The following is a 24,287-nucleotide window of genomic DNA, read 5'->3' on the forward strand; positions in this document are numbered from 1 at the left end:
AAACCTTACTTCAGTTGACCGCATCACTTGAGTTTTACCTAGACTGATGCAAACCAGTCAGTATTTATCTATTTACAAGTCTTACTTGGAAACTAGGCCAGCCATTCTATAACTGAAGCTACATACTAGTTGTAGTATTACTTTGTTAGCTCAGGATGTTACTTAGCTTATGATTTTACTGCAGTGTGCCTTGGAAGCTTAAGATTGTGATATTCCTGCACCTGATATACAGCTTTTACTGAGACCACACTCTCTTCTTGATCTAGCTACAGCTAGGTCACCCCACCTTTTTTTTTTTTTTAAAAAAAATACACCTCAAAGTTTTGTTGTACTAAGATTGTCTGCTTGTTACAAATCACAGAGGATTTGGGGGACAAAGCACTGCTCAGCAGCAAAGCAGCAAATGTTCAAAGGATCCTGAACAGTGACTTACAAATAACACTGGACTTCGCAACCGTGCCAGCCGCAAAGCCACCCTGAAGGCAAGTCAGCCAGGTAGGAGAATTTTGGAGAGAGAAAACCCACCCTCCAACTGACACCTTCCAGCTTTTCCCGTTGTAACAGGATTTCCGACCATGACATTCAAATACGTGCGCGCCTGGGCTCGGGCTTTAAGCCGGCGTTTAGGACAGCCCAGAGCCCCTCGTTTCCTCAAACACGGCGCTCTCGCCCTTGACGGCCAAGAGGCACCTCAGGTCCGCCTTAAGGCCAGCCCGAAGCCAGCATCTCCCGGCCGCCGCCGGCGGAGCGCAGCGCAGCGCCGCACCGCGCCTCCCCGGCGGGGCCCACCCACCCGCTGAGGCGGCGGCGGTCGGGCACGCGGGGGGGGGGGGAGCGGGGGGACGACGGTTGGGCACGCGGCGGGGGGAGCCGGGGACGACGGTTGGGCACGCGGCGGGGGGGGGGGGGGGGGGGGGGAGCCGGGACGACGGTTGGGCACGCGGCGGGCTGCCCCGCCCCCGCCCGCGCGCCCTCGGGGGTGCCCGGCGGCCGCCGGCGGGCCCCGCCCGGCAGCAGGGGCCGCACGCGGCCGGGCGGCAGCGCCTCCCGCCCGCGGGGGCCGGGCCGGGCAGGGATTCCCCGGCGTCGCGGGGCAGCGCGGGGCGGGGGGCGCCTCCCGTCCCTCCGCGGCGGGGTTGCCGTTTCTCCCGCCGAGCCCGCAAGGGCAAGAGCTGCCCTTGGCCCCACGTCCAAACACGGGGCTGCCTCGGTGCGCCCAAGCCGGCGGACGGCCGCGGCGGGGGGGAGGGGAGACGACAGGGGGAAGCCGCGGCTGCCTCGGCGGCGAGGGCACTGCCCGGCGGCGGGGCTCTGCCCAGCGGGGTCCCCTGCTGCCCCAGCGCGGGTTGCGCCGACGTGGGGGGAAGGGAGGGGGCGGAGGGCGGCGTGTGCAGAAAGTGCCACGGCGGCTGGCGGGGGATCGCGCCCTACCTGTGGTTAAATTGTCATTGATCTTCAGGGGCACCCGCAGGATGTAGACCAAGAAGAGCATGATGAAGAACCACAGGGTCCAGAGGTAGGTCCATGACCAGACGATGCAGGACTTGAGCTGCTCCAGAAAGCCTGTCCCAGCTTCAGCCATGTTTTTGAAGGGAGAGGAAAAAAAAAAAAAAAAAAAAAAAAAAAACACGCTGCTCTCTGCTGCCACAACCTCTCAGCGTGTATTTGTGGGATGATTCACGCCTCCCAAAGCAGGCTCTCCCCCTCGCTGCGCACACACACGCCCGCCCCGCGGCCGCCCCCCGCCGGGTCTGCGCTCGGGCTCTCGAACCAACCCGCCGGCGCGGCGTCGGGCGGCCGCGCTGCCAGGCTGCGCCTCCCCGGAGCTCAGGCGCTAAAATGGACTCCGCGGGGATCCCGCAGGCGCTAGAGCGGCAAACCCGACGGAGAGGCTCGGCTTTTAGGCGAAGCCTTGAACGTCTGGACGCCGCCACCTCTGCACGCAGCTCGGTGCTCCTGCTCCTCCAAGGGTGGAGGGCTGGTGAAGGCCGAGTCTGAGGAGATACTCACCCAAAGTCCCCAAACCTTGGGCTAGCGTGCCACCTCCAAGCCTGCCCTTGCATAGCTATGACCCAGGCCTCCACCTTTTTGGACGGTACAGACAGCACAGACGCTTCTTCAGGCACGCAAGACTCCCTCACGCAGGAATAGTGCTAGTGAAACCCCATCCGCTGCCTTCTCCAAGTGTCTGTTAGGGGTTGTGGCTATCCCAGACATGTGCCATTGCTATGCTGTGAAATGCGGCAGAAAGAGGCTGCAGCGTAACAAAAAGGCTATGCAGGCCCGTGCTGTATCTTGACTTCACACTTCTGAACAAGAACTTCAGCTGATACCATCATACTACAAACAGAACTTCAAAAAGGATGCAGGGGGATTGCTTGCTTTGCGATTTATTTGCCTAACCATCTTGTGGTGTCTTTGATGATATTAGAGACGTAAAACCCCAAATTTCCTTACTTTTTATCTTAGATACATTTTTGTGGAGTCCTGAACTGTAAAACTCCTCACTTCAAGGTATTACAGCAAGAATAATATGGCATTATGTCTTACTCAAAAATGTTTAGATAAAGCATAATCTTGTTTCTAAAATAAAGCATGTTTCTACAATGTTAAGCATGCAATAATGCTTTCCAGTGTCTTAAGAAATAGCTACTGGTAATAAGTAATACTAGTAGAACAAAAAATCCCATAGAATTTTTCAAACTGATAATTGCCACTCTATCCTGGGATTTTCTAATCTGCCAAGGGAAAATGTCATCATAGATAAGGCATAGTAAATATAACATTTCCAGAATGTTTACAATATCTAAAGACAAGATGTTACAGCAAAACAAATCTATAGCTGACCTGATTACAAATTTATGCCTTCTTATGTAACAGCAAAGACACAAAAGTTTGCAAATTTATTCTTTCAAACCATGCAATGGAACTTATGGAATAGACTTGGTAATGCTAGCTTTATGCCTCATACATTTGAAGATGGCATCTTCTGATTAAAGGAAGGGATAATATCTGGTGCAGGACAGAGAGAAAATACTCCCTATAATAGATCGCAAAACTTTTAACTGGAATATACAGATGACATTTTCAAAGTAACTGTTACATGGACATTTATAGTGAAATTACATACCAAAGAAAACCCCATTTCAAATATTTGAGCTTCTCTTTCCAGTTAAAAAGAAAAAAAAATTAAAACAAGTCACATCTGAAGAAGGTCCACATTACTCCATAATGCAGTTACTTCTAAATTAAAACATTGATATCACATTCTTTTAAATATTGATTTTTAAAAAGCTAAACAAATTTTTCAGTTCCATAAGTTTCCCCTACATATTTTAGTTTGTGAATATTATTGCCTGTATTACAAAACTAAATATGATGATGCTTTTTTTGGACATGAAAGACAGATGGTGTTATCATCAGTATTCATTTTTTGTTAAAATTTTATTTAAAACCTTTTCCTTCTATTAAGCTGTGTTTTATTCAAAGACTAGAGAGCTGTCCATTGGTTTCTTCAGCTGTATTTTCTTTATATTTGCCGTAAAACTTGAAAAATCAAAATACTGCGAACTTTGTCCACTTAAGGCATATATTTATTAATTGCATGCCTTCCTTCTCTTAAGTAACACCATTTTTTCTCCCCTGAGAACTGAGTAGTTATTAATATTTTGCAGTACTTTTATGCTTTTCACCCATGGAGCTCCAATATTTTCACAGTAAGCATATAGTGTTTAAACAAACAAAAGAGCCCAGAGCCAAAGCCAGGCAGAATGTCTCACAGTGGCAAAGCTGCCAACAACATCCAGCTCTTCAGATTCCCAGGAGGACACTCCAACAGATTCCTCGTGGTGCACGTACCAAAACAAAACAACAACAACATGTGTGTTCAAAAAACATGCATGAGGTGAACAGGAATTACCCATCAGGATATTCTGAATCATGACTAGCTTTGTGCAGTCATATGACAAACTACATTTCTGTTGTCCCCATTAAAGAAGCGCCTAAGCTCATATTCAAGACAAGTTTACAATTCACATTCCACTTAAAACAAATTACCTCTCCTCTTTCAATTTTGTTGGAGAAGGGGGTCAAGTATTAATACAAAGTCTTCAAACATGTATCTTAAATGTCAAAAAGAAAAAAACTGTTCAGCATTATAAAGAAATCTAATAATATTGTCATTTAGCTCAAGGCACTAACCACCTAGCTCAGTCAGGACATAACAGAATACAACTGAAGTAATCATTACACAAAAATTGTTTGAAAAAGTATTTTATCTTTCTGCTAAGTTTTTCTACTAAATTCTCACTTAAGTGTTTTCTCATGCAGCTCCCCAAATATCCCAATTCCTATCTCAAAGTAGCCTATAAATGCAAACACTACTGATTTATTTGCCATAAATCGAGTTTAGAATTCTTAGTTTCTCATATGACTGTTAATGACTTTGCTAAATTAAATCAGGAAGTAGAAGCAATGACAGTTGCTAAATACTAGATACAGTGAAGTTGTCAGCTTTGCTCCTAAACTTGGGTCCTGGCAATTAAGAAATAATAGATGCTACTGCTGTAGAACAAAACTGTAGTTTCAAAATCTATCCATCTGCTCTTATGGTTCAGGATCCAAGGTAGTGAGTTTTTTTTAGTTCTTTAAAAGAATTCAATTCACGTTAAAATATCTTCTGCCTGAACAATTCAGAGATCAGTAACCTTTCCAGACTTTCAATACACAATCCCCTCATAGCCCTAGCTATAAGACTGCAGAAGCACTCTTGGCAAAGGAGGGACTACCAGATACATTCGTTGAGAATGTCTGCAAACTGCATAATATATGCAGCAATATATGCATAGGCTTCAAACATCTGTGAATGCTGGGAAGTGCCTACCTGGTTCAAAAGAGCCAGACCTTAAACTGATTTCTCATTAGCAATTAAATCCTGACAAGCAGTTTCACGCCTGAGACCTTTTAACATAGATAAATATTAAACTATATACTTACATGTAGATACATACAAACGTGTGTCTAACATACATATTAAACATATATATATATAACACATACATATTAAACATCTGCAGATATATATTCGACGATATCGGGGATGAACTGGAGATGGCAGTCTAAACTGAAACCAATAGTGTTTATAAAATGCTTGCTAACTTTATAATTAGCACTTGAGGAAAGTTCAGAGGATACCATACTCGGCACTTTTGAGACATTTGAAAGTCTGAATAAAAGAAAACATATCTCAGATTAAACACACATGAAAATCTGTTCCCAGCCAAAGCACATGGTTCACAAAAACTGAATTAAATCTGATTCAGTTAACACTAAGATGCCAACGTTAACACACTGCAAAGAAAGCAGTTATCAAATAGTTAAGTGCAGCTCAGAATAGTGTTTCAGTATTTTCAGGCAGTATTAAAAACAAACCTTAATCAGACCTCCCCACTCCCTCCAAAAATACTCCAAAACCAAAAAAACAACAACCCTCCAAAGCACCAGTTCTCCTTTCCTTCTTTTAGGCCTAGCGAACAACTTCTTTCCCCTAAAATCAGATGGGAATTCCACCTTGAATGTGAGCATAATTAGAAGTCAGTGCAGGGCATGATTCTCCCTCCAAAACACATGCACATTTGCTAAAGCATATGGAAATGTTTTTGAAAAACTCCACTAAAATAACATCAGTAGCACTTATTTTTTTTTATATAACAGGTTGACATACGTATTCGCTGAAGTATTTTATGAAGATCTTTTATAAAAATCAGGTGGTGTACAAAGCCACATCAGTATCCTACGTGCTTAGGATTCATAAAGAAATAATAAAAGCTGCAAGGTTGGCTGCTGGTCAAAAAAGAGCTCTTGGCAAGTCGGATTTTGGCATCTGCCTGCACACATGTTCTGTACGTCACAGGAGGCAAATGAGGTTGTGGGAGAAAAAGGGAGGCAGAGACAGATGGCTGAAAAGACTGGAGGGGAACTGGCGCTGCTTTCTTCCTCCTCCATTCAGGTTGAGGAAAAGGACAATAGATCGGCTTCCCACATCCCTGCCTTGGGTCGAAGCCAAACAGTAAACCTGCTTTTCTGAGGGAAATTTGGAGGTACAGGAGGTGGAAAAGGCATTGACTTTTTCTTGTATTTTTTTCCATAAGAAATAAAATGTCAAAAGTAGTTTTTAATTTGCGGAGCATTGCTACTAATACTTAATAAGCCAATCTTTTTAATAGAGAAAAAATTCTCCACTCCTCTATCTGAAATTCACAATTAATGTAGACAGAATATAATTTACTTTCCCCTCTCATTTGTCAACACTGTCTTCACCGACAATATATGGGTAGAAACACAGGAATTCATTGACATTTATATTTTACTTAGTCTCCAGAAATTCAGACTAAGGAAATAGAAAAGTCACAGGGCTGGGTCATGTACAGATAATTATTGCTGCTTGAAGCTGGCAAGTATTAGGAAGGATAAGAATAGCTTTGATTGTAGGCAGACAGGAACGTACCAAGAAGCACATCTTTTCTGTAATCTAAGCAGGTAGCATTCCAATAGCACACTCAATTTCATTATATTACAACTATATTTGGCTCCTGAGCCAAATATCTTATTAAACATTTGCAAAATTAAATAGGAGAATATCATCTTGCCTTATCTGACGCAACGCCTTCCTACACAGCCTGCTTGCCTCAGCTCTTCACATCTGCGCAACGTGTCTTTGCTGAGAAAACCCTCTCCCATGGTATTCCAATCTTCTTTCTCTTTCCACAGATAAATGTCTCCATTAGCTTTTGTCTTTAAATTTGAGCTTCAGAATATTGTCTTACTTACAGGTCAGCTTCACCTTACCCTCCCTTATTCCCTTCCTTGCTCTCCAGGCTCTTTTGTATGGACTGTCACATTGCTGCTGGTTCATGTCTCCTTTCCATGCAGCAACCATTCTTTGTATTCCAAAACCTTTTTCAGGCTCTTTTTATTCAATCCATCCTGCCTCCTCTTTTAATAACGACAAAACTACCATCCCAAATTGCATTTACCTCACTGTATTTAGCTTATAATACTGCAGAAAAAGGAGGAACATGTTTTGTGATGTGTAATGAGTAAACTTACCCAATAATCCCTACCTAAATAGAAAGTTCTAAAAAATAGAAGATACCTTATGATAACTCTGGTTTAGTCCACGACCGAGAGAGTTCGGGAAAGGGAAAACTACCACTAGCCATTTCTTGAGTAAAAAAAAAAAAAAGTGGTCTGGCTGTGAAAGGGATATTTCAAAGAGTTAAACCGGAGTACTTAAGCTAATCCACTTTCTAAATGCTAATGAAGCAGGAGAAAAACCACAAGGGCAATGCGCCCCCCTTCTGCAGTGGCTGCGGAGATATAGTCCTGTCTATAAAGCATTGGAAAGAACTGACAGGACCTGCAAACTGCTGTTTGTGCAAACCAAGATGCGTCTAGGAAGGAAAAAGCTAAAGTTTACCACTGTTAAAAACATCTTGGTTACCCAAAATCCTACAACAAAGCTCAGGATTATTTGCTGGTGCCAACCTCATGCTTTGCATTGAAGTTTGACACTCACATTTGTTCCTTGAAGTATGTTTTTCAAGAAGAGAATTTTCTTTCATTAAGTTAACTGTTTGCATTCCTTCTGCTCTTAAAACTAATCTGAACAATTCATATCTCTTTTCTCCTACATTAGCCTAACAGGTTCCAGGCTCTTTAGCCAAACTCGGTACCTACATAGCTGAATTCTACTCCATAGATTTTTAACTAACATTTTAAAATAATCCACTTAAATAATCCACATTAAAAAAATCAAATTTTAAATAACATTTTTGCATTTCATTTCTTTTCTGTTTCTGAAGAAACCCAAATAGTAGCCAGTAACATGACTCTCACCTGCTTCGTACAGAAGATTCTCTTCTTCTAACTGCTCATGTTGGTACAGCCCAAAATAAAGTGGCTTTCTCTATCACAAATCATTGCTAGCTTATATCTCACTTACTGTCTGTTATCATACCGCACAGGCAAGCATGATTTGCACAGCCTTAGCTGACATTGTTATACACGTGGCAGCAAGGGGCGTGTGTGTGTGTGTGTGTGTCTGTCTGTCTGGTTTCAGTCCCAGAAAATATACTAGGAGATTTCTCACACCTCCCCACTAACTTGCCCAGAACAAGGTGGCTTTTTTCTACTGAATGCTACCAGATCATATTTACAGTCTCACTAGTTAAAAAGCACCTCCAGTCCCAACTTACTACCTATTATTCAATATTATACAATACATACAGCATTAATAATTTCCTGATGGGTTCTTCCATGATGCTTATCACTACACCAAGTACTTCACAGATCCTAACTGAGCTTTTTCATAACCTCATTTACAAATAGTAAGCTGTGATGCAAAAACAGTAACACTAAATATAACCACTAATATGAGATCTTTTGCATTGCTTAACACTTATTACATGATACTTACTAAATTGCAATCTGACCTCAGTTTGGAATAGCAAGCACTTCTGCAAATCATGCTCTTGCTTTCTCACAACATATATATACCCCCACCCCATCCCCAAATGAAGAACATTAGCAGACCCATGATAAAGGAAGATTGGAAGGGGCATTACATGGAGGCAAAATACTAAATCCAAACAGCTGCTGCTGTGTGGGAAAAGGGTGGTCCCCCCACAGCTGTAGGGTGAGCAGAAGGCTGCAGCATTCTTCTGGTGGAAGAGGCACCACGGTCAGGGCAGCAGGCCTAGGCCCTGTGCCAAAATGTTTTGCAATGACTCTCAATGCACAAATGAAGCATTTGGACACCTTCAGTAGTGCTTACACCAGAGTTTTATACAAATACAGAATTGTGAGAGCAGAGCCTAGGTATTGTTGGCTGCTTCCTCTCTCTCTCTCTCCGACTCATTCTCCTTCCTCAGCTTACACAACTTTTAGTAAGGACAATTCATACTTCCTTCCTACAGCCACCAGCAAGATGTCTGATAGAAGTGACTGGCCCAGCATCAGGTGTGCTCTGCATTCAGGTGAGAGACAAGTTAGTTGTCTGAGTGGCTTTCAATTCCTTCCTTTCTCTGTATGCCCTGTCCTTTCTATGCATTCTCTTTAAAAAAAGAAAATCACTATTTTTCTTTGTGCTTCTACTATTCAGCCATTTTTAGAAAGGAAGAGAAGACAGAACCTTGCTTGCTTGCATGTTCTTGCTCAGCTGCCTCTTTTGTTATAGATTTTTGTATATTCGCCCTTGGTGCTGCTTTCCTCCCAACTCTTCCCAAACTACTGTTAGGCCTTTTCTCTCCCGAGCTATAGACTGTTCCTACAGTCTTTAGCTTATCAATTTTGCACCCTTATCTTCTGTGTTGAGATTTTAAGTCATCAACTAGTGGTGAATCCCTTTCCTGCAAGCTAGTCCAGATCCACTCTGGCTTGTTGGTCTTAACAGCACATTTTCCCCACTGCTAGCCCAATAGGAATTCTTCTGTCTTATCTTAATTCTAAAGAAATACATATATTTTGCATGTGTAATGATTCCACATTTACATTTAACTCCAGCATTGGCTTATTTTATTTCCTGTTCAGTCACAGTCAGTGCAGCTGGAGAAGCTAATTCACCTTCATCCTGCTGACTGAATCAGTTGCTCTGAATGACAGCAGGGAGAAAAAACAAAATGAAAAAACTAGTGGGAGAGCAGTTAGTTTCCCCTCTACACTGCCATCCTTTCCCCCCAGCATTTTCCAGCCTTGGCTGCAAGCACAAATAATCATATTGGTCTTTTTTTTGCAACAATTTAATCAATAGAGTACAAGTGAATCACCTGAAGAATTTAGTTACGTGGCAAGCTCTGTCCTGGCCTTGCAGCAAAGCCCTTGCACAGGAAAAGCACTTCAGTTCTTTGTGAACATCCACCATTTACTTTCCTTAGCTGAGTTACTTACATGTCTAGTCTTCTGCAATTGAGCTTGCTCCTGACATCTGACAGCTGAAGGGTTGTCTTTATACTTGGCACAAGCCTACAGGAACTTTAAACAAGCTCTTGAATGACACAGGCTTCACTGATACCCTGCTGGAAGTTCTGGCTAGGTTGGCTGGAGGAAAGGTACTGCCTTTTCCTCCACAGAGAGCTGATAGGCCATGTGGAAAATGCATGTATGGATGTTATGCCAGCTAAAATCTAGTCTTCACCAATACATGGTAGTAGTGGTGAGACAGCTTCAGTGCTTCTGAGAACAGAAGTTACCCTCATTAACCCCTACAACAGGTTGCTTTGTCAACACACTAGTGGTGAGTGACAATCAGTGGTCTGATTGATCACTTGCTCCTTTTCTTCTCCTGCACAGAGAAGAAAGGCAGGAAAAAAGCATATTATGTACTTCCTATCCACGAACATGAGAGCTGCAAGACACAAGAGATATTTCACCTCTTCAGTTTCAATGGACATCAGTGCCTACAGAGTACTGCTAGACAAACTGCCTGCCATCAGCAAGAATATTCTGGGTAACGAAGACCTAGCTGATCACCCTGAGTAAGCTCACAGCAGCCATTAACTCCTCATGCCAGGACAGCCTTAGTCCTGAACTCACTGGCTGGTCCACATCAGTAGCATACAGAATGGTCTCATTTTCATACACTCCTAGTGACTACTTTGTCACTACACAATAGTAACATAAGGCACACGTATTCAGTATTTTTTTTTAAGCATGTGTTATAATGTTAAAATTACAACAAAAATCTCATTGCTGCTAAAGATAATACTACAGCATTCAAGGCCAGTTTCTAGCACAAGGAACTCTAACTACTATGTTAATATCATAGAAGCTACATATCATTGCACCATCACCTGGACTAATTAACAAGAGTGAAGACAAAACCAAAAAACTCCCCCTCCCTTCCTAAAAGCAGGATGTTGAGAAATGACTGAAGTGCTGGATTTCACTTTGAAACAAGAGTTTCTGGAATCACTCTTCATCCTAAAAGCTACAGAATCTGAAGAGAGTCTTCAAATACATGGAAAATGCTGCAAATAAAATGGGAACAACTTATTCTGTATGCCTAAAGTATCAAGGCCTTCATATGCAGCATGGAGGATACAAATTTCTTAATATCTATTTAATAATAAAGATACTGAAGTCCTAAAGAGGCTTGGCAGGAGAAAAAATTTCAGCCACTGGCCAGCTTTTTGCCAGACAGACACTTCTCTGTTCTATCAACACTGGTTGAGATGCAGTTGATCCCGTCACACTGGGGAAAAAAAAAAAAAAAAAAAAAAAAACACAAAACCCCCAAAACTTTTGCTTTCTATTCAAGGATTTTGAGATTTTTCATCAACCTATTCTGAGTTCTTCCAATCAAGTATCTGAATTTGGGAGCCTGTGTTCCTAGCTGCTTTTTGGCCAACTATACTTCAGCTACCTCTAGCTCATATTTTTACAATGAAGTGAAAGAACTGTAAAGTTTCCTAATGTTACATCATCTGAAAGCTCATTTAACAACGCAACATCTTGTAAGAGGAAAGAAGGAAGCAGAATTTTCTCCCTGCTAGTTAGTTTAAAACTGGTAATGGCTCTTGGAAGCTCAGGAGATTTCAACTTCAGTTGCTTATACCAAGAGTAATCTGTGTCACAGATTTAATTGTCACAGCAAAACTAAAAAATGTTTTGTCTGTTTATCTTTTGAATACTTATTTTGTAGTTAGTTTATTTCTTTTCCAAGCCTCCTCCACCAGTTTCCAAGTCATATGGAAACCAATGCACAGTTTTAGACCAACAGAGAGGAAAAATAAAACAGGTACCAGGGCAACACAGAAGTACACAGAGGTACTTGGGGCACTATTTTCAGAAATTTTGATTGGATTAAGATGGACTGTGAAAAAACAGAAAGAATACCTTGAGCAAAACTTTTGCCCTTGCCCTTTGCAAGGCACAGGTCCAAAAACAGCAGAAATACCCAGGAAAGTTGCTGTACAGACAGATAGTAGAGGGCCTAGCTCCCAAATGCTGCAAGCCAGATACATCCCATTTCAAGTGCTCTGCCAGACTCCATCAGAAGAGCTGCACTTTTCAAATACAACCTTGTTTTAAGTGAATTGATCCATTTCCTCGGGGCTACAGTGTCAGACTCTCACTTTCCAGACTGCAACAGGAGACTTAAGTGGAAACACTTGGCACTTTTCCTTCTTTAGGAAAGTAATAATAGATCACATTCTTGTACTTTTTACTATCTGGCTACTCATTTCTTCTAACTAGATACATTGCCATACCTGGGAAAAAGCACTATGATGGTATCCCTGATCCAAAGACTGTATTTGGGCCCCTAGCTGCATGACTGGCCCTTCCGGCACCTCAATAATGCAGGAAGCATTTGAGCAGATCTAGAATCAGGCACGTCCCTTTAGGCAGCTGGCTTCTGCAGCACCATGCTGCGACAAAACACGCCACAACCCAGCACCTAAGAGTGAGCACATGGAGCAGGGAGTCTGCTCAAGGAGGTGAACTCCGCTTCATCGCCTGAAAAAGTAAACAAACAAACAAACCCCCAAACACTCACAAACCCACAACCCTCCCCCCTCACAGTTAAGATTCATTACATCCTAAAATGATGAAATTTAGAAATTTTTCCTCCACTTGAGAGCTTGTAGTTGTGATTTTTTCAGTTAACTGTATAAACACTTTATTTGTGAAAGAGAAGATAGAGTAGTCTCCTTTTAGCCCATTATATCAGAGCAATTATTCCAGAGAGACAGAGTGCCTCTACCTGATGGGACTTTAACTCTCTTCTCTACGTTAGAGGAAAGTAGCCTCAATTCCAGATGTACCATGTGAGATAACTTTTTTCTTAGCGGATTGTCGCCTACCAAACAGTAACTAATAATCCCTTTGAGGAACTTTCACTTGCAAAGAGGGGTTATACGTTCCTGTGACTGTCCTCCTCCCCACAACACTGCTTCTCTTGCTGTTCACGCTGTTGTGCCAAGGCCATAGCTCAGCCTTTACATTATCATACTTAAGCATTCTTGAAAAGTAGCTCAAACTTTGAGTTACATACTGAGAAACTGCTTATTTTTAAAAAAGGATTCTAAGTTCTTTCACTGATTTCTGCAGTAATTGTACTCCATATACACTTAGCATTAAAAAAAAGCAATTTAAATACAAAAGTTAAATAATATTTAGCAAAAGTCATAATTACATTCCCCACCCCAAGCACCATAAAACTCAAGTACTACTTTTTTGCAAAAACATTTACAGTCCCATAAGCTAGAAGATATATAAAATGTTTCTTTGTGAAGATATACCAAACTAGAGCTATTCAGGCAAGTGTCCTACATGTTCCTCTGTACCTATGAGGAATAAAAACCCTTAACTGATCTGCATCTGCACATTTCTTGTTGATTTGGAAGGCAAGATGGAAAATAAAACCTTGTTCACTGAATATATCCTTTAAGGCAAATACTATTGCTTCTATCCTTTCTTGGACATGCATCAAAATGTGCTGAGCAATTCCAGTTACAACTAAGACAATGACAGTAGCTGAGGAAAATATTACTAAAAAAGATTTTTTTTTTTTTTTGAAGCAGGAGGAAAAAAGCATGGATGGCTCTCACAGTTCCTATCCCTTAGCCACAAGATTGAATTGTGATATGTGTGTGTTTTAATTGGAAGCAAATTTCTTCCTTCTCACAGAGAAGTTCAGATGGATTATAGAGTTGACACTATCACACAAAAATTGACACTTCATGTTTATGAACAAAGTCTAAGTTTAATCTAAACCTAATTTACAGTTGCACCAGAGGAAGAACAGTTTCAGTCTTTCCAGTAAATTAATGTGGCAGAAGCTATGTCTGTATCAGCAAGTAATTCAGTACAATGGGTGTGAATCCACAGAACAAAGCAGTTGATGTTCAAACTCCACACCTACTCTATATGCAGTTTTGAAATTTGTTGAAGGCTAGATTTAGTCCAGTCTTCCAGCCATCCTCAACATACAGTGGCTTTCAAGCTGTCTGAAGGACTAAACATTGCTATGGATCCATGTTGTCATTAAGAGCTGGAGCACATCTAGTGCACACCCAGAGCAGTTTCCAGTTCTCCAAAAGGAAATGAACTCAAGTACACCAAAAACTGCTCTGTGAGCCAAACCAATGTATGGTAAGTAGGGATGAGAGAAGGATTTACTCCAGAACTGCACAAACTACAACACTGGTGTAGATTCAGCTGGAGTTCTCCCCTAAAGAGAAGACATATATTATGATATTTAATCTGATACAAAGGATCCAACTCCAGGCTGAATAACCACTTACTAATGAACTATGATTTCAGTGCTGCTGACTGAATCAGCAGGAAGCACTGCTTACGGTATTTAGAGTGCAAGAAGCAGTCAGGTAAACAAAATTACAATATTAGATCTTATTCTACCTCCAGTACAAACTTTAAGACAGACATAGAAAAAAAAAGGGGGGGGCTGCTCAGGAGAACTTGAGAACAGAAGCTGGAACAGAAGTTATGCTGTCTTAAAGTTTGTACTGGAGGTAGAATAACTCCTGTTCCAGATGTTCAGAGATTATTTACTTGCATATCAGTTAAAAATTACCTAGTAAAAAAGGGGCACTGAGATGCATAAGATGCAATACATTTCATACACGGAAGCTTTTTACAAGTCCATATTACAAGTCATAATGTCTAGTACATCAACATTCCACAATACAAAGTTTGTCTTTATATTTTAAAATAGAATATAATAAATATTAATTCACATTAAGACACTTGCCACAGCAAAACTTCTCAGAGAAAGTGCTTTACCTACACAAAATACCCTAAAGCCTACTAAACAAGTTCTGAAGCTCTCCACTTTGGAGAGGATAGGGGCAGAAATAAAAGTAGTACAAGCAACATCCAGAAAGTTTGAGAGAAATTGAGAACTTCAAGTTTACCATGTGACTCAATTGATAAACTTAGGTCAACCTCATCTGGAGAGTTACTACCCCCAAATTTGATATAATACGCCGTTTAGAAGAGGTAACAGAATACCTAATTTACTTGTAAGTTGCATTATTGAAGCTGTAACTTAATAAATCTGATGTTCAAGGTGTAGAACTAGCTCACAGACTAAAAATTAACACAACAGGAAAAACCATTAGCAATACAAATTATATATGTCACCCTACTGACAGAACTGAGCCTGCAGGATGCTATTCTTTGAAGATAAGGAGCTATACTATCCAGGGACTGAATGAACAGAGAGGGAAACACAGCAATAGAGCTCTTTATGGTAAAAATACCTCTTTATTAGGAATATATTTAAAATTATCTTTTTGTTGTTTTAGGTAAGAAAAATAGCATTCTGACTTTTAGTCAGTGCTGACTGCGGTCATAGGCAATATTCTAACAACTAGAACAGTTATTTGCACCATTGCTGTACATCAACAATTCTCATAACTGTCCAATTCGCTGTCTCTTATTTTTTAGCTTGTTCTTAAATATGCTGAAAAAAACACTGTTATAAAGTTTGTAATTTAGATCTTAATAAAGATAGATTAACTAGACAGTGACTCAGGATCTGTTGTTAGCTTTATATATAGCTTTTAGAAGCTTTCTTTTAAATGACAAAAATAACACGGTACAATAGCTGATATAGGAAGACAATTAAGAGGGCAACTCTCCAGGAAGAAGGTGGCAGAACAAAGGCCACTCTTTTACTATGCTGCTTAGTACTGTAAGTAACAGCAATTTAAAGAAGTTCAGTTAATTCTATACTCCTTTATACAAAAGCACTGAAGAACACAGTATAGGGGTATTGCTATTAAAATTTAAACAGTATACTATTTGTGTGTACATTTTTTAGCTCAGTCAAGTCTAGATTCTCTCTTGCTGTGCTTTAATTACAATTAAAGGTGATTAATTGGCTCATGGTGTAAACAAAGATATGCAAACCCTGTGTGTCAGCTTCACTATTTTAGGAGTCTGCATAAACACCTATCTTCTCAATACAAAAAAAGCTCTCTAATTTACCGTCATGGGCATATCATTAGGTAACACATTTTAAAGTATGTTTTCATTCAATTAAAAGTTATATGTATACAGAATTTTGTCTGTGCTCTTAAAAACTTGAAGTCTATTTTCAATATTAGATGCATCAGACAGGGAAAGTATTCTCCAGACAAATTTGTTTCAAGTCTTGTAGTTTCTTCCATTCCTTGTTGCCAATATGAAGCTATAACCTACAAATTTTAAGTAGACTTCCATATGCAGATATTTCTTAAATATAGATGGAAATAGTGGATGATGATACTACAATCTCCAAACACCGAGAATATGCAATTATAGCCAACAGGCCAAAAGTTTATGCCTGCTTTAAGTAGCATTTCAAAAAAATATATATAAACACCACAAAATAGGCTTTATCAGGAAGCGATCTGATACTCAAATAAATAGAAAATTTGCATTTTAATGTCACATTGAATTTTAGTACATTTCAATCCAAGAAAAAAATAAATTGACAGACATGGTAAGAGTACAGGATTATATATATATTACAATATGCCTTGTTATAATACATTTGTGGCTTTATGATAAAAAACTCAAGGGAAGATGGAGTCTGAGCTCATTTAAGTAATTGTCAGGAACAAAGTATTGAATGCATTTCTGAAATAAGTACTTTTATTTAATTTCAAAATCTTAAAACAGCATTAGACCTTGGCCTTTCTTAATTCTTTTTTTTTTTTTTTAAAAAAAAAAAAAGTTTAGTTAACACGGAGCTAGCTAAATAAGTATTCAGGTTTAAACAATATAGAAAATGCTTTCCCCAGTTTTACATACAATGAAAAGATAGATGAATTCAACAGCATCTATGGCTAACTCCAAGGTGAGCTTGACCTAGCAATGCACACTAATGATCTCTTGTAGGAATCCAGCAAATTTTGGAAGTTGTCCATTTCACATGAAAGCAAGAGAAAGGGCTATTGTATGCAAAAATATTTTTCAAACTGTTCTTAACTTGTAATTGAAAACTAAAGGCATGGTCTCTTCATTATAAAAAAATAAAGGTACAACAGAAACTGTAAAGGAAGGTATTCAGCTATACTGAAGTTGCAACCCTCCAAAAAGAAAGAAAAAGGGGAAAAAAAGGTCAATTAGCTAAGCTTTGTGCTCTAACCAAACTACTTACAGTGATTTTCAATGGCAAAAGCCCATGCTGACTGGGTGATTCGACAGTTCCAAATACTTTTTGTAATAATTTTTATTTGTTAACAAGGACACTAAAATGATCCAGTCATGCAACGTTCACTTTAAGCGTTCTGCATCTCTTTTCCAATCTTATAGCTAAGGATCTTGTTCCAGTCAATCTTGGTGCGGGTAACTGGCAATTGTCGACGTAAGGCCTTGAAAGTAGTGTCCGACATAGTCTGATAATTCTCACTGATAGCAGTCTGTTAAACACAAGTAAAGTCATACAAAACAAAAAGACACATGAAGAGCAGAACTAGCATGTTATATAAAAATTTAAGTGATTTTGAGGGGTTTGATACCTCTTGAACAGGCTTATTAAAAATATGCTAAATTAACATCATCATTTATGAAGGTGAGCTATTAGATCTAGGTTGAAACCATGTGAAGAAAGTTACAGTAAGACAGATCCAATACACCTGGCTCTAAGCTAGATGTTTCAGCAAATGATGGTGTGGTTAATCAGCAACATGAATACATGCTGGTCAGAGTTAGCTCATACATTAATTCCAGACACCAAAGTCTTTCACTGTTTTTTTTCTGTGGGGATGGTAGACAGTCCGAAACATAGCACAAACGTAAACATAATGTATGTGATGCTTACTGAGTAAGTTTTTGTTAAAGAACAGTTTTTTTTTAAAACTGACAGAACAAAGTATTGTGTCTGAAACTTACCATATGTTTATGCCCTAAGTGAATATAAAGCCACTTTTACAGAGCATACCTAGAATAGTTATACTTTTCTAATTTTAAAATGAGCAATTGAAATGGATAATGCTTAGTCATATTTAACAAAACTGTTTTACAGTATCCTCTGAACAGAATTTAGGTAAAAATTCCACTTAAGAAATGTAATAAAACTTAAAGAGATCAGAAACACCGATACTTAGTCACACTAGGCGCTGCAGAAATGTACTTTCTGCTCTCAAAAGATGCCTTCTAATGTAAAGGTAAGTAAGTGAGTGAGTGCAATCACCAGGAGGTTTGGAGAAGGATACAATTAACAGCAACATGTAATCTATATTTGTAAAGAACTACATTATCTTAATATAAATTTCAGAAGCATAAACTGAAGTGACTAGTCTGAGTGAAAAGGTTGTGGTTCCCCTCGCCCCCCCCCCCTTCAATAAAAAGCTGGATTTCCTACTTCAATAAATTAAGCTAGCTAATTACAGAATACTAGCTTTGGTTAAGCATATAGTATACTCTTACATATGAGTAAGGGTATAAACTTGTTTCCAACCTACCTGATACTCATTTTCTGCAGCTTCTACGATTTTTATAAATTCCTTTGCTGTCTGGGCTTCGTTCTACAAAAAGAAAGCATTTGAATTAAGTCTGATGTACAGCATGATTCTATGAAGACCAACTGACTCATGCTTTTTCCCTATAACTATAAAAGATGTCAGCTAGACTCCATGAGAACACATGACCATTTAAAGGCTAAGAACAGTTGAACTTCCAAAATACACATGCCACATACTTTGGTGTTACACCTAAATTACACTTCAGTGTTGCGCTGCTTCAGAGTACAAACTAAAATTATGAGAAAGCAGATCTACTAAGTAGAAAGAAGTATTGGTTTATTTACATGAAGCAAGCTTTACATGATTTATTCATGGTGGTAAGTTATATTATATCCCAAAACAGTCCAACTGCAAGAAACAAAGATTACCAGGCAGCTCTTTAAAACAGCTTGATTAAAAATACTGTGGTTTGTTTCATTAAAAGTCATATGAACAGAATAGTGGTTGGAAGTATCACACTACACATGTAAATCTCTAAAAACATGCGAAGTATAGATGCTAATATTATCAACACCAAATCTTCACTACAAATTCAGGAAAACTTCAAGGACATCAGTTAACCAAAGCATACAAACAAAAAACATTTGTTCAACTGAAAGTTTTGCATCAGGCAATTGAGTTGAGACAGCAAACTTCAGCTTATATTCCTGGTCTTCTAAAAATATCTACAAGTATGTCTTGCAAAAACAAGGGTGAAATACACCTGAATTTCAAAATCTGTGATAGATGAACGAGGTCTTGGCTTGAGGTCTCATCTTTAAGTTTGCAAGTGTGTGGTTTATTTGTTGCTTTTTTAAAAACAAAAACAAACAAACAAAACAAAAACAGAGACCCCCTCAGTCAATCTGTAGACAAGTTAGCTTGAAAGAGGTGTCAAGAAACAAGATAGGTGACATAAATTTCAAAACTTTTCCCAGGGTGTTGGAGACATTCCTAAAAGTGTGCTTCTCCAGAACCTGCTGCAAGTTAGGACCATTCTGTTCCCACATGGTCCCTTGTGCCTATAAGATTACTTTTCAGCTTAATCACTGTCAATGATGAAATGCTAATGTAAATGCAAGAAAAGAGACTGGATTAAATGACTGTGGGAAGACTATGGTAATTTCAACTTAAATTGATTTAAAGCTTCTGTCAAACTGCACCTAGAAGCTGTGAGAGTGCTCCTAAACAGCAGGAGTAGGAGGTGCAGACCAAGTGTAAGTGGGTTTTGGAATGAAAGGGTTTGACCTTTCAGAAAACTGAGACAATGATTTCAAATGCTCTGCTAATGAAAGTAGGAACTCTGGGATAAGAGTTCCCATTTGGTTTAAGAGGGAAATCATGGATAAGAAAATAATCTTCACTACAAGTACTCATATCTGTATCAACAAGAGAACTCTTCAGTTGTTTATGTCAGTTATACGCTTACTGCTGATAGAAAACTGCCATGTTTCCTGTCAAAAAAGACTACAAGTTTTGAGGGCTCATTTTAATCTACCGTTCCTTCTGTGTGATATAAAAGCCTGTACTACCTTTGCCTTCTACAAAGCTCAAATCGAAGGCTAAAAATTGGTAAGCAGCAACATACTTGCTTTTGTTGCATCAGGAGATAGACAGAAACTAAAGGTGTTTTTTACTCATTGTTCTTCCACTTAATCCTGTCCTGCAATTTAGTTACTTCCAATATAAAAATGAAGCAAGAGCTACTAAAAGGAAAACTTCTGCCCACATAATTTCCTATCAATCAACTGTTAGTTGAATGGAAGACTAAACAGATTCCTCTGCTTAGGAGTCAGAAGTAATTTTATGTCTACAGCTCCAGAAGTGTTATCACTTAGCACCACATCCCCCTCCATTCCTTACGCTGCTCCTGCAACTGAAAAGGCAACAAGCCTTGCTTTATATTAATGAACAATGTTTTTTATTGATGAACTGGGCTTTTGAGGAAAATTAGTCATTACTAGTCATGATCATGAAAATACTTCCACAGTTTACTCTAAATTTCCCTTTGACAGTTTTACCTCACTGGCTTAAGTTTTACTAAAGTAATATTTCCAAGAGGAAATTTTGCTGTTTATAAATACAATCTCCAGTAAGCACAAGGAATATTAGTTCGAAAGTAATAACTAGCTGCTCATGTTGCAACATTATCTACTTTTAAAGGATGCATGTGTTATTATTTCCAAATAAATCTTGTTTCTCCTGTCTATTCCTCATAACTGTAATATCCCTTTTGGAAAGAGACCGGGGGAAAAAAAAATTAAGCCTTAAATTCAAAGTGCGTTATGCTTCTCAAGCTGAAGCATCTCTGAAAGGGCTCTTTGTGTCGATAAAGGCAAGAAGCTGACAGCACTAGCTACAGATAGAAAGGAGAGGAAGAGAGAATACTCACTATTGCTTCTCAACTGGCAGCATTTGTTTACTATTTTTAGCATACTGGCCTTCTCCCAGAGGAGTGCTAAAGGCTATCTCCTAGACCTGTACTACTTAAATGGGTTATTATAACTCAAACTATCTTCCTATTCAAAAATTTAACTCTACAGGTCACTTTGTAGACTGAAGTATACATACAACAGAAGTGCTGAAAGCAAGCTAATTAAAACTTTACAATAAAGTTAATCTAACTTATACAAGCCACATGCAAGCCTACATTAAATTAATTTTCAAGTGCTTTAGGCATCTTTTTCCTTCAGTAACTACATGTTAGTTAAGACCAGTAAATACTAATAAATATGTATTTATTATATGTAAATAAAAACATTAATTTCCATTCATGAAGAGCAAACTTCCCCCAAAATTTAAGTTTTTTTCCAGCTTTATTTCTCTTTCAAAATTAAAAAGTCATTTCAACATACACAGTAAGGTCTCTAAAGCTTACTTACAGACACCGTTAGAGAATCCTGTATGTCTTTATGGCTCACTAGCTGAACATTACCATCTTCATAATAGTGAACCTATAAAAAAAATCAGACAAACCAGAAAACATGTTACCTTTCACAAAATAACAACATGTAAGAAAATGAAAAATAATATTTAAACATATGCATAATATTTAAATATTTTTGAGGGGGTATTGTGAAGAAGCTACTGCAGATACATTTCCATATTGATATGCCTTAAGTATCCTCTCAAAGAAGTTCAGTTTGTGATTAAGTAGCAGCACATCTGCTACTATATATGTGACATAACTAAAAATTCTTGATCTAGTAGGTGAACAGTTTTGGAAAGAACTCAGAATGCTGTGAAGTTCTGTTTTCTGCTTCACCCAAACTGTTTGCTAGGGACAATGCAACATTAGGCTTCCATTTCTAGATCTGCCGGTTTTCATATTTCCTTCTATTAGATATGGCACACATCAAAAGCCAGTATTTGTGCAGATGAGCTCCTTTGCCTAGATAAAGTTTGCCAAGGTTAGATATAGAAGCAGAACAAAATTCAGAAACTCTTGAAATGTTATGCATACTGCACAGCTTCCTCACTTATTTTGCAGAAGGAGGAGACTGGTAAAACTCCACGCAAGCCAGTTTTAGTACCTTTATAGTTATTTGGGAAGGAGTGAATGATTTGAAAACATGACAGTTTCTATGCATTGGAGTAATGACCTCAAAAGTATATAACAAGAATTATACATAATCATTCACCATAACTGATACAGAAGAGTTACACAACTTATTGACATTTAAACAGACGTCTTCAAATCAGGGTTTAACATGTTCAGGATTGTCAAAAGCATAAAACATTTAAGTCAACACACCAGTCTATGTGTCTGAGCAAAATATTTTAAATTTGGTCAATACTATGCAATACTATCATTTCATACACACTGTGACTAGGAAACGTGCAAGAAACCCTCAATTTTATGCACAACAAAATAGAGAAAACATGGCACACTGAATAAGATGGCTGTAACTAACAAAGACTTTCTAAATCCAACTTCATAGTTTTGCTATTGCCAATACTTGCTTTTCAAATGGCATCATTCTAATCATAAAACTGGCTTCTTTTTAAGTTATCCAACATTATTGGGTAAAACTTCTGCCAGCCCTTTTAAAACCAACTCCTCTGAGGTAAGAAGTGCTTACTCAATACAAAGCTTTGAGACCTCCCAAGGAAATAGTAGCACTCAGCCCCCCTCCAATTCCATCAGAATCCACTGCAGAGAGCCCCAACTTGCCTTATGCTCTAAAGCCAACATCAGCACAAATATCTCATCTGTTTGACTGAGTCACATTCTTAGTGAACATACTCAGGCCTAAAAGTTCAACAGGGATGAAAAGTCAAATCTAATTCTGGGATGTATTACTCCTTATAAGAAAATATAAGGAGTGTACTTGTATACTGTTCTGTACACAAGTTCCTCACACTGACATCCTTCTGCATGCTAGGTCTGGGTTTAGAAGACCACAAGAAGGATGATGTTTATTAACAGAACCTCTTGGGAAAGGCTAATTAAGGAGGGATGACAATAAAATTATCCAACAGATAAAACTTCTTAGCCATTATACCTATCAGTTGTTTTCCATGCACAGTTTAGCATCACAGGGACTTAACTTTTAGTAGAAGACTCTGCTGTTGCACAGTTTTTTCTTATGTATAAATGCAAGACAAAATTAAACACTGGAAGAGATCAAGACAGTTGAGAATCTTCCTTATTACAGTTTATGAACAGATTAGGAAAAAAAAAAGAGGTGGTGCAAATGTCCCCAAGAGTACTGGAGACAGCAGGTGATACTGGAATTTTCCTCAATAAAATATTCGGAAAAGGTCTTACTAGAAATAGGGCAATGGCTTTACCATTACCAAAAAGATTCTCCATGTAGCAGCCCTTAAAAAGCATTGTTCTGGGAAAAGTTAATTCTGGCTTCTCTTGGAACTACAGAGAAAGCAAGTTAATGACACGAAAATCATTCTGAAATTTTGCTAACACGGTGGTGAGCTCATATTCCAGATGTTTTTGATCTTTAAAAAAAATTAAACCATCTCTTTTTTTTCGGGGGGGAGGGGGGAAGAGGTGAAAGGGAAAAGGAGAAGGGAGAGAAACATTTCTATATACATTGCAGAAGTGGCACACAATATCTACAAGTATCCAGCTGAGTTCAACATTTTGTTGGCTACACTAGGACTTCAGATACCAGATTAAAAAAAAACAAACAAACAAAAAAAAAAAACAAACCAAAACAAACATTCAAACTTTCCATCACTTCCCAAAACACAGACTTGGGATATGAAAATCAGGCAGTGTCCAAACTAAGATGCAGATTAAGATCTGACTATATCCTCTATTCAGTCTTCTTTCTAGGCTACTGGGCTGAGGTTTCCCAGAATGAGGTGGACATCTGCTTTCTTGTTCTAAAAATTTCCTAGACATTTAATCAAAAGTCCATGCTGTGGGTAAATCTTTTGAGAAGCCTGAAAATTGCTCAGTATGTTGCTAAGACCACCTCGATCTGACAACATAACATGGGCTGTTCATATTTGGAGTATCATTCCAGTTGCTACAGAATTTGCTCCAGAATAGGAAATCAGATTCAGGCCCCCAGCTTATGTTGATCTGAACACTGTTACCACACCCTAGAACATCCTAAGTCTCTGGCTATGGCTTGAAGAACAGTCCACAATATCTTCCTTTTGAAATTGAGTCACTGAACAGTAAATAAAACCCACTGGGCCACAAAAAGACCAGGAAAAAGGACTTGACACTATGCCTGGTAGGTAACGCACTCTTCTGAAAGAATACAATGCTGAAAGCTGATTGATCCCAAGACTGTTTTAATA

General features: G+C 39.1%; 2 protein-coding genes across 3 annotated transcripts in view; both read right to left on the reverse strand.

Annotated features, from left to right (window-relative positions):
- ST7 (suppression of tumorigenicity 7) overlaps positions 1-1,603 on the reverse strand; it is a 158,541-nt gene extending 156,938 nt beyond the window's left edge. Inside the window, exon 1 of the mRNA XM_062566894.1 lies at positions 1,432-1,603. Within this exon, the coding sequence (XP_062422878.1) occupies positions 1,432-1,582 (151 nt within the window). The 5' untranslated portion in view covers positions 1,583-1,603. The remainder of the gene's footprint in view (positions 1-1,431) is intronic.
- A 12,139-nt stretch (positions 1,604-13,742) lies between these two features.
- CAPZA2 (capping actin protein of muscle Z-line subunit alpha 2) overlaps positions 13,743-24,287 on the reverse strand; it is a 35,976-nt gene continuing 25,431 nt past the window's right edge. The window contains exons 8-11 of one of the 2 annotated variants that reach the window (XM_062583413.1): positions 21,395-21,466; positions 18,474-18,536; positions 17,902-17,915; positions 17,343-17,429 (exon numbers count right to left, since the gene is read on the reverse strand). In XM_062583413.1, the coding sequence (XP_062439397.1) occupies position 17,429; positions 17,902-17,915; positions 18,474-18,536; positions 21,395-21,466 (150 nt within the window). In that variant the 3' untranslated portion in view covers positions 17,343-17,428. Of the gene's footprint in view, positions 17,430-17,901; positions 17,916-18,473; positions 18,537-21,394; positions 21,467-24,287 lie in introns of both variants that reach the window. The other variant, XM_062583405.1, reaches the window with a different exon arrangement.

This window comes from Rhea pennata, chromosome 1, assembly GCF_028389875.1.
Source record: "Rhea pennata isolate bPtePen1 chromosome 1, bPtePen1.pri, whole genome shotgun sequence".
In the NCBI taxonomy this organism is placed as follows: domain Eukaryota; kingdom Metazoa; phylum Chordata; class Aves; order Rheiformes; family Rheidae; genus Rhea; species Rhea pennata.